At 54.4% G+C, this 10,408-nt stretch overlaps 2 protein-coding genes across 2 annotated transcripts in view; one reads left to right on the forward strand and one right to left on the reverse strand.

The window, feature by feature from the left end:
- Positions 1-1,547, forward strand: part of LOC113216375 (protein lethal(2)essential for life) — a 2,485-nt gene extending 938 nt beyond the window's left edge. The window contains exons 2-4 of the mRNA XM_052275252.1: positions 389-629; positions 777-998; positions 1,183-1,547. Coding sequence (XP_052131212.1) covers positions 390-629; positions 777-998; positions 1,183-1,389 — 669 coding nt within the window. The 5' untranslated portion in view covers position 389 and the 3' untranslated portion in view covers positions 1,390-1,547. The remainder of the gene's footprint in view (positions 1-388; positions 630-776; positions 999-1,182) is intronic.
- A 3,539-nt stretch (positions 1,548-5,086) lies between these two features.
- LOC113205309 (methyl farnesoate epoxidase) lies at positions 5,087-9,009 on the reverse strand. Its single transcript, XM_026420877.2, has 8 exons — positions 8,799-9,009; positions 8,209-8,448; positions 7,283-7,701; positions 6,654-6,750; positions 6,338-6,521; positions 5,887-6,004; positions 5,601-5,742; positions 5,087-5,322 (listed from the first exon to the last, which is right to left on the reverse strand). The coding sequence occupies exons 1-8, from the start codon at positions 8,893-8,895 to the stop codon at positions 5,120-5,122; spliced, it is 1,500 nt and encodes a 499-aa protein (XP_026276662.1). The 5' UTR covers positions 8,896-9,009; the 3' UTR covers positions 5,087-5,119.
- Between the last annotated feature and the right edge of the window lie 1,399 nt (positions 9,010-10,408).

Consider the following 10,408-nt stretch of genomic DNA (forward strand, 5'->3'; position numbering starts at 1 on the left):
CGTCCCCCTGGCTCCCCCCACACCCCGGCGCACAACAAGGTGTACAGCCGCTGGGTCGCCCGGCCTGGCCCAACAACAAACATGCATTCTAGGCTCCCCCGTGTCTCATATTCCCGTCGATGGATTTGAGAACACATTCCGATGTATCGCTTAGATATAGCCCCGGTTTGGATTATCCGTTTTGTCCGGTTTGGAACATCCTAAATGTTTCCAAACACATACTGCTGCGAAATGTGCAATATTTTGCCCGCCTCAATTTAATCATAGTTTACTTTCCCCTTTGGAATATGGAAATCCGGAAGTGCGGAAGTTGAACGGAAATATTTCGCTTTTTTTCAGTATTAATTGTTTCATTTTTTTCTATTTTTGATTTTTTTTTCACGTACAGCATGTCTCTAGTGCCGCTGCTGTTCCGCGACTGGTGGGACGAGAGGACGGACCGCGAGCGTCCGTCCCGGCTGCTGGACCAGCACTTCGGCCTGGGTCTGAACCGGGACGAGCTGGTGCGGGACCTGGTGCCGCCGCCGAGGGCATCCTCGCTGCTACGCGGCCACTACCTGCGGCCCTGGCACCTGCCGCGCCAGAACTCGGGCAGCTCCAGCCTCGCCTTCGAGAACAACCAGTTCCAGGCAAGGCCTACAACAACCCAAATCCAACCAAACACTACCGAAACGCACAACCCAAATCCCACCCAAATCCAATCCAAATCCAACCCGATTCGCGTTATCAACGTTGGCGCCCTCGCAAAATGTTGATGGCGGTTCCTTATGGTTCAGGTGTCGCTGGACGTGCAGCAGTTCGCGCCGGCCGAGCTCTCCGTCAAGGTGTCGGAGCGCAGCGTGCTGGTGGAGGGCTGCCACGAGGAGCGCGCCGACGAGCACGGCTACATCTCGCGCCAGTTCAAGCGGCGCTACCTCCTGCCCGAGGACGTGGACACGGAGGCCGTGAGCTCGTCGCTGTCCTCTGACGGCGTGCTCACCATCACCGCGCCCAGCAAGGTAAAGGGTGGGGAACTTTCTCCGCGACTCATTTGTGCGCTGACTCAGAATGGGGTGCTTTTATTATCAAATGACGCAGAGTTTTCAATCCGAGTGTCAGGGATGTCATGGTAAATGTACCCCCTCCCCTACACGCGGGTGTGGATACTTTTCTCATGGTCGTGTCTCTTGTTGTGCCCCGCAGAAGCAGCTGCCCGCCGGCGAGCGCGCCGTGCCCATCACGCAGACCGGGGCGCCGGCGCTGTCCCCGGCGCCGCAGCCGCCCGCGCCCCACGCCCCCTTCCCCGGGGCCGCCGCTCCCGCCGCCCCCGTCTTCGGCGCCGCCCCCACCGCCCCCGTGACCCCGGGCGGACCTGTCACCACCAACATTCACATTCAGCAGGAGCACTGAGCGACAGGGGCGCCCCCAACAACCATGCCGCGCGCCACACCATCTTTCTCCGATATACCTTTTCTTCTTTTTCTACAAAAACCCCAGTGAAAAAAGTATTTTTGTATTATTGCTTATTATGATTGAAATAAATTAATTTCAGCAAGTTTTTAAAAAAATATTTTTAAAAATGAGCAAGTTTTTGCCGACGTTTAGGTGGGCGGTATTGCTTCCGAATCCTCGGCCAGAGAGGAGGGAAGTCCCGATTGGTTCGCCTCCTCCCCCCTCCCTCTGATGGCCCCAGCACACGCCATGCGGGCCTCCGGGCAGGACGCGTGCAGCGCGCCGGATTAGTCTTGATCGGCCTGCCCCCGCTCCCCCCCCCGTCCCTCGCACTCTACTCCCCTCCCCCGCCGCCCCCGCCTTCTCCTTTTAGAGTCACAAATGCACGACATTTTTATGGACTAAGGGAACATCTTTCATACATCTCAAAATCATTGACCTCGTCAAGCAGGACGATACTGCTAATGTAATCTGCTGTTTTACTGACGCTATATGATAAAGTTACCCTCAACTTATATACCAATGACCTCCGAAACACACGTACTTCACAACCCCCTTGTTAGAGTGTCGTCGGAAAGTTACCCAACTTCGAAAAAAAATTAAAAATTACGTGATACAGTTCCTTATTTTTAACCCCCGCCCTCGTCCCCGTTTTCTATCACCGTGGATTCTGAAGTCGATTCTATATAAGGAGTCCCAATTTCTTTCTGACTAACGGCCTGTTTTGCAAATTTGTTGTCGACTGGAAGAGTTCTTATCACCGCTCTCCGCCAGTCTTTCGGAACGGAGGTTGGTGTGTGTGTGTGGGGGCGCTCAAGGGAAAGAAACCGAACGCTCAAGGGAAAGAAACCGACGGCCGAGGCGGAGTAAAACTTAGTTAGAATAGAGTCGTTTAGAGGGGGTAATCACAGCGCTTCCCCCCCTTCCCCACGCGGGAAATAGAATTAATATCGAGTCCGCTCCCCGTGACCCGCCCCCTCCGCCGCGACACTGCCGGGGGTGGGGGTGCGGTGACAATACTTGACAACCATTAGCCTCCCCCCCTCCTCTCCCCGGTGCAGCCGCGCCCGGAGCGGTGGGGCCCGCGGCGGCGCCCCGGCCCGAAGCCGTGCAGTCCGCGCGCGCCCGCGTCCGGAGCCGGCCGCGCGCGCAGCCGAGGCGGTGTGCTCTTTCTCTCTCTCTCTCTCTCACATACACACACCGAGCGGGCTCTGTTGCGGTCTGCTGGGGGCAGCGATGCCGTGCCGCGCCCCCGCGCCACGACGCGCGCACCGGCCGCGCCGCCGCCGCCTGCTCCGCGTGCAGGCCGAGAACTTTGTTGTCGTGCTGCTGCTAGCGCAGCCCTAGCGCCCACCGGGGCCCCCGCCCGCGCCCCTGCAGTCCAGGTGAGAGCTGTGCGGCCCCGGCGTGTGTGTGTGTGTGTGTGTGTGTGTCTCACACATATGTAGCCTCATCCTGACGAGCAGGCTAGAGAGAGATTTTAATTTTGCGGGAAAAGTGACAGTTTTATTTCGAATTAAAAAAAAAGAGAAGTTTCCGTGAATATTTGAAAAAAAAAATAACAAACAAACGAAATACAGGGCTGTTTTTTCGTTTTTTCCGCAACTGTTCCTATTTTTTCCGGCCTTTAAATCTCTAGATGTAGGCAACGGCGCTGCGCGGAGTACAGTCCGCCGCGGGGTGGTAGGCTACACCACTGCATGCTCTTTAGCGCCTCGCGCGCTTTTCCCCTCTCTCCGTGACGGGACTCTCAGTACAACTCTACCCGCTCACGCCAACAACAACACACACTGGAGGCAGCAGGCGTCCTCCCCAGCGCGGACCCCCCCTCCCCTCCTCTTCCCTCTACTTCTCCCAACCCACAGCTACGCGATCTGAACTTACTTACCGGTCGCAATACGTTCACACAGCGAGTAAATAGGGTTGGAAACCCTGGAACGTCGCCTGAAATTTTAAGAAAAAAAACCCTAAAATTTCCTGGGAAAATGGTAAATTTCGCAGACCTTGGAAGTTTTCCATTATTTTCGGTAATTTTTCAGAAATTTTCCGGAAAATTTTGGGAATTTCTAACCTCACGAGTGAACATGCAGGGTGGGCGAGGGTGGGTGATCCGCGCCGTCTTTTTATTTTCTGCTAATACTGTACCGGATTCTAACGAGGCGGCGTGCATCACTAGCGCCCTGCACACAAGATATGCGGCGCACAGCGTAAACGCTTAGAGGAGCAAGGCAGACGTACCCTGCATTAATCCCTTCCAACCCCCCCCCCACGCCAACCCCCCTTTGTGGGTTTAGGGGCCCTGTCCCCCCCCCCCTTGCTTCGCCCCTTTCACCATTCATGTCCGTGAGGGGTGTATAGTGGTGCGTTGAACGCGGGTCGACGCGCAGGCGACACGCCGGCACGCTATAAGACACCCCCTCCTCCCCACCACCGATGACTTTATCAGGTTATACCTCCTTTCTGCTGCGGTAGTCCGCATATCCCGTACATCGAAGCCGCTGTACTACTCGATGTTGAAGACACCACATCGTTTTTCTTTTATTTATTTTTGTAATGTTATGTATTTGCGAGTTATAAGAATAATGAAGAATAATGTATACACCCAAGCCAGAAATGCATCGACGTTTATGTACGTCGACTTTGCATCAACTTTGAGCAGACCAAATAGTTGGTCCGAAATTAAAACGTTGCTTCGAATTAAACGTCGATTCAACGTTGAATCAACTTTCCGTCTCCTGCCCCGGTCGACGTGGACGTGAAGGTGTCACTTCTGCAGGTATCACCCCGGGGGGCGCGTCGTCGGCCGGGTCAGAACGCCCGCGACGACTGACACCTCCATTTCGGCGGAGCACGCCTGCCCCCCCCCCCCCCTTTCCTCACATCAGCCGACGAGCGTGCAAAAACAACAACAACTACACCCAATGAAGGAAAATAAAAAGGGAGGGAGTCTCCTTTTAGTGGAGCCGCTGCTCGGGGTTGGTCTGGTGCAGCTCTCCCCCTCCCCAAGGTTAATCGTGCACCCCCAGGACCCCCCCCCCCCCCCCCCCCCCGTTCCGTTAGTGGGACACCCAGTACCCGCCGCCCGGAGCTTACTCCTATACCAACGCGTCACGAGGACGCATTAACCGCGATGACTTACGACTGGCGCGAGCGGCGCGCAGCCCAACCGACTCACTCGATATTCATGGATGTAATATATATTTTACGACGTCGCATGCTGCTTTAATGGAAAGAGGCAGGCAAAAGAAGGATGGTTACTGTGCCGCGATTCATTTGTATATTTCGTCCCTCGATGTGACGAGAGGAGAGGTGGTGAAAGCGTGGAGCGACAAACGCGTTCAGCAACGTACGTTCGCTCGCCCGCCCTCCCCTCCACCTCAGCCCCTCGGCGCGGCGCCGGGCCACCGGGTGCGCTCGGCTGCTCGGCGGGCTGGGCTACCCGGCGCGTGGCAGGCGCCATCACACTAGCAGCGCCGCATTGCCTCGCGAGACGGAGGCACCTGGAAACCGCCACCTTCCTCTTCGGACAAAAAATAAATAAAATGTTGCCCCATGTTATTTAGAGCGTAAACGGCATTTTGTTACCGAGGACCTGAATTAAAATTAATCTACAGTTTGTCGGTGTAGGTAAAAGAACGAGTAAAGCGAACCTGTGTGCATTTTCTGATCGTTTATTTATGTCGGAGTATTACATTTGGTGTGCAGAGGAGGAACGTCTGGGTTCGGCGAGGACGGTGTAGTTTTGCGGGGCGCAGGTCAGGCCTGGCTGCGGTTTGGTGGACAAGGGCTCGCCTCCAGGGGGTGCCGAGATCCGTAGTCTGTTCATCACGTTGGCGAAGAACAAAAACGCCGTTTGTACGGTGAAGGCCTCGCCAATGCACACTCTTTTGCCTGAAATTGATGAAAGATTAGTACAATATTCTTCACGACACCCGCGTCCGCGTTTGTTCCAGCAGAAAACACACGGGAAACCCAAGTATGTGAATGTCACACACTTGTAGGTGTGCGAATGTCCACTCGTTCACTTAAGGGAGTAAAAAAGTGTAAATTTTCTTTTGAATTTCACACACTTGTGCTCCATGCGTACGAATAGCACGAATACACATAATACAAGTATGCGAATGTCGCACACCTGGGTTTGCGGTGCATTATTCAGATTTTGTTCGTACCGTGGCCGAAGTTGGCCATCCAGGGATCCTTGACGAAAGCGCCGTCTTTGCCGATGAAGCGCTCGGGGCGGAAGACTTCCGGGTCTCCCCAGTGAGCCTTGTCGTTGAGAACGACCCACAGACTAAGGTTTATCATCGTTCCCTGTAGATTAGGGGAAACAGACTTTACTGAGAGGCATTCGAAACCAAGTGGCGCCCAAAGTGGTCATGCGCGTTAAAAGCAAACAATCTTTTTAAACGCATCATGAATGAGCAAAAAATGTGCACAAGCAGTCGTATAGCCCACCTTTGGAATAGTGTAACCGTTCAACTCCACGTCCTTCGTGTTGCTGTGAGGAACTGACAAAGGCGCAATCGGGTTGATACGCATCACCTCAGTCAACGTCGCCTCGGTGTAGGGCAGCCTATAGACGAGTGGGAAAGGAAACGCAAAAGTTTAAAGTGCGTTACTGGGCGTAGAATTTAAGTGATGTGCGGGTGTCTGCGAGTCGATTCAAGGTTACGGGTGGTTCAAATACTAAGTGCCTTTTTTTTGGGGGGGGGGTACAAATAGTATACGGTCCTAAAATGATGAGAACCAAAAATGGAGTCCATGGGGACCCCATTATATTTGTACCCCGGTGTACAAATATTATGGGGTCCTACGAGCTTCGATGATGGTCCTGATCTATTTTGGACCTCATGATATTTGTGCCCCCCCCCCCCCGAGGCACGTAGTCCTTGAACGACCCCTTTACCTCGTCCTGTCCGCCAGGCCGACCGTCTTGTCCGCCCCGCCCACCACGGCGTCCAGCTCCGCGTGCAGTTTGGCCTGCTTGTCGGGGTGCAGCGCCATGTACAGCAGGCAGAACGACAGCGTGTTGGCCGTGGACTCGCCTCCCGCGATGAACATGTCGAGCACCGATATGATGAGGCTCTCTTCTGCGCCGACCAAAGACAAAGCATTAGCAACGCGCGGACGTTTTCATCTTTTGGATCCCCGTCAAAATGTCGGGGCATAAACAATAAAAATTCATAATCTACAAAAATCAACACTCTTTCTTTGAACCTTACCAGTGAGGGTACTTCCGGGCTCTGCAGTCTCAATTCGATCCATGTATTTACTCATGAAAGAGCCTGTACGGTCCTGTTGCTGCAGTTTAATTTCCTCCTACACAATAGAAAAAAAATGATGATCGTCGTGTCGACGTAACATTTGTATCCACACGGAGTGTTAGGGTCGTGCAAAATGTCATTTTCTTTGTGTAAAGGCGCGTGACCCCTAGAGTTCTGTGCGATATATCCAGATTTTGATATCGACCAGGTTTCAAGCATCGACCTGATGCATCGAGTCGAGTCTCGATAATATTGTATAATATTGTACATCGTAAGGGGCCGTAACTAAACGTGACGCATTTTGACCGGTTTTTGAACCCCCCTCCCCCTTTGTGGTGCTCCGTTGTGTTTACGCGATCGCCCCCCCCCCTCCCTGCAAAATGCGTCACGTGGTTTGGGGATGGCCCTTAAGTAGTACCAAACGATGTCGTGAAGACGACATGCCCTGAAATAGCCCATACATATAGTAAATCGAGCAACCTCGATATCGATACCGATATTGGGTTAATATAGAGCCGTCGCCGATGTCCGACAAAATCGTGATATCGCCCCTGATGAGAGAGATGTTGCGCTTCTCGCCGACTCACCCGGATGAAGGCCTGCATGTCGAAGATGGGTCCGTAGATGGCGTTGTACGACGACAGCTCGGGCGCGACGTACTTGAGGAACGGCCAGCTGTCGACGGGCGCCACGGCCACGTTCTTGGTGCGGATGAACTTCTCCATGATGTGGTGGAGGCGGACGCTCTGGGCGTCCTGTTCCTTGCCGACGCCCTTCGAGAACGGCTTGCCCGACACGAGCCACCACAGCACGTTGAGCACGGGCGCGTGGAACAGCATGTTGGGCTGGACGGCGGGCCCATCCCGGGCCACGGCCTCCAGCGTCGCGTCCACCTCGTCCAGCACCACGCCCTCCATGACGCTCTTGCCCATGCCCAGGTCGCGGAGCTCCCGCAGCGCGAAGCGACGCTGCTCCGTCCAGTACGGCCCGTCGCTGAACATGATGCCTGCCAGGGAGAAGACCAAACACTGTCAAAAATGTGCTCGTGAATTTACGACATATTTTGGAAGCTTGCTATTAACAGCCCATCCCTGCTTGTCGATGGATTCCAAGTCGATACGTTCAATTTGTGGTTTTACAATTTTGAAATTTTACGACCAACGCTTCATAGAAAATTTCTCCCGTAAAACCTTTACAACTATATTTTTCTCGGCTAAACTAGGAAAAATAATCAACAAATCTTAAATTAATTAAAAGTATTGGGAGCGACGCCAGAGAACCCCGGGCTACGCTAGCTAGGCGGCGGCGGGGCCGCGCTGCTAGCGCCCGCCACACGCAGGGTAGGCCTAAGGCAGGCCGGCCCGCCGAGCAGCGGCGAGTCATTGGCGGCGTGCTTTTGCTCCCCGGGCGTGTTGTCATTCGCGCTCTTTCACTCTCGTGGGGTCGCCCGTCCCCGTACGTATTTCTCTCTCGCACCGACCAAGTAGTGGTGCTGTCGCCGACTGTCGCTTACCTAGCTTCTTGCCGAAGGAGCGCTCGGTCGTGAAGAAGAGGTCAGCGCGGCCCTGGCAGTCCTCGTGCGCCAGGACGTCGAGCACCTCCTGCGCCCCGCACACGATGAGCATGGTGTCCCGGCCCGTGGTGAGCCCGACCAGCGGCCCGTACTTGGACAGCCAGTGCTTGTCGGCGTACAGGTGCCAGTGCTCCGCGGGGAAGAAGGGCATCGAGCCGACCAGCGGCAGCCGCAGCGGTCCTGCGAGAGATAGGTGGAAGGAAAAGTAGTGTGTTAAACAAAACCAACACAAAAAAACACTATTTATTATTATTACTGATTGGACCGAAAATCAATTCGGAATGCCGAGGTATTTAACACGTTCCGTTCCGTTCAGCTCGGCTCGTTTTTGGAGCCTGTTATTGAACGACATGGAAGCGTGACCACATAGTGGCCATACATCACTGAACGTGCCGGCAACGGGCAGACAACAACGGTTGGTTGTTGCCCACGCCTCGCAGCGAGCGACACGCCCACGCCAACCACCGACCACCTGGCGATCATTTTGTGCGGGACACAAACTCTCTACAGCTCCCGGCGGAGACTCCTACCTGGGGGGAAGTTCTTGAGGCGCCTGAGGTTGCCGAGGTAGTTGAAGAGGGCGAACAGCGCGAGCAGCAGCAGCGCGAGCAGCGCCAGGGCGAGCATGGTGAGCGCGGGGTTCGTCTAGCAGGAGCAGCAGACGACGACGAGCGAGGAGGAGGTGATGTGTGGTGACCAGTGGTGACGGCGGGTGACTGGGAGAGACTGGCGCCGCTCACTGCCGTCCCGGAGTCGCTCTACTCACGCACTCGCCGGGGCTTCGGGAGCGGGGAGAGGGGGAGCGGCCGGGCGCAGCCTCCAAAAGCGCTGAGAAGATGACGGCGTGACGGGCACCTTTTGGGGCCATGCCTGGCCCGGCCATCGGCCATGCCCTGATCCCGCGAGCTGTCTCTGTTTACGCCGAGAATGACTTCGCGTTTTTCAGGCCAAACAAGACTATTATTACAACTTCATGATTCCCATATATTAACAGGCCACCTATCGATTCCTCTCCGTCTTTCCTTTCCGTTTACCCTGCCTCTCTCTATCTCTCTCACACACGTGATGCCCCCCCTCCTCCCGCCCAAGGTCATTGTTACAGATTACAGCCATATCGGGAGTAAATCGAAGTCATGCTGCGGGTTGCTAAAGGAAAAACCTAGGAGTTGGGTTGGGAAGGCAGGGGGAAGGGGGGGGGGGGGTGATGACGTTTGCACGAATTCTCGAATCGCATAATGTCTTAATAATAAGAACATTTCATTATCCCCTCTCCTCTCTCCCCGCGAAGGAAATAGGTTCCTACTTACTGTCAAAATGGATTTTTCTTGAAACTTGTCAATTTTTTAAATTCTTATTTCTATATCGGCCATTAATTGTGTGCTCTAAAAAATCTTTTTGGCTCTTTCTGAGAGCTCTTAAACACGTTCCCTGCAGCATGACCACTTTGTGGTCACGCGCCCATGTTAAACCATAGGAACAAAAATGAGCGTGTTAATCATGGGAAATGTTGGTGGACCTTCAAATTCACGTCGTTTCTATGGGAAAACCATGGTTGATTTTCTTTCGTGTGACTAGAGAACACGGTTTTGTCAAACTGACACCAACTGATGTCAGTGTCAATTTTTTTTTTCATTTTGGTGGCCTACTTTGACGCCAATTTTGACATAGTGATGTTAGTGATGTCATTCGATATCAAAATGACGTCAAATCAGGCCACCGGAATGACAAAATGTAGATATACTGACATCACTTGATGTGCCATTTTGACAAAACCGCGGCCTCTGGGTGACCGTGCGTCACGGTCACTTCACTTTTAATAATTGCATGCTACAGAATATTTCATTCAGAAAAAACAATCGACCACGGTGTATGGTTAGGGGAAACACGGGTGTTTCGGATAGGCAGCCGTGCGCGCGTCGCGTTCAAACTTTGCCGCGCCTGGCCGCGGCGGCCCCGTTTACCTCCCGGCGCGGCCGCCAGACGGCGCCACCAGTCTTTATCCTTGGCCCAGGGCACGGGAGCGCGCCACAACACCCGGGCCGCAGGCGCGCGAGGAGGTGGACCGCGCACCGAAGTGCGGCGACCGGCGTGTGGCAGGCTGCGGCCGGCCCGAGGGGAGGAGCGGAGGGGAGGGGAGGGG

Source organism: Frankliniella occidentalis, unplaced genomic scaffold (assembly GCF_000697945.3).
Source record: "Frankliniella occidentalis isolate FOCC.00 unplaced genomic scaffold, Focc_3.1 Scaffold550, whole genome shotgun sequence".
Classification (NCBI taxonomy): Eukaryota; Metazoa; Arthropoda; class Insecta; order Thysanoptera; family Thripidae; genus Frankliniella; species Frankliniella occidentalis.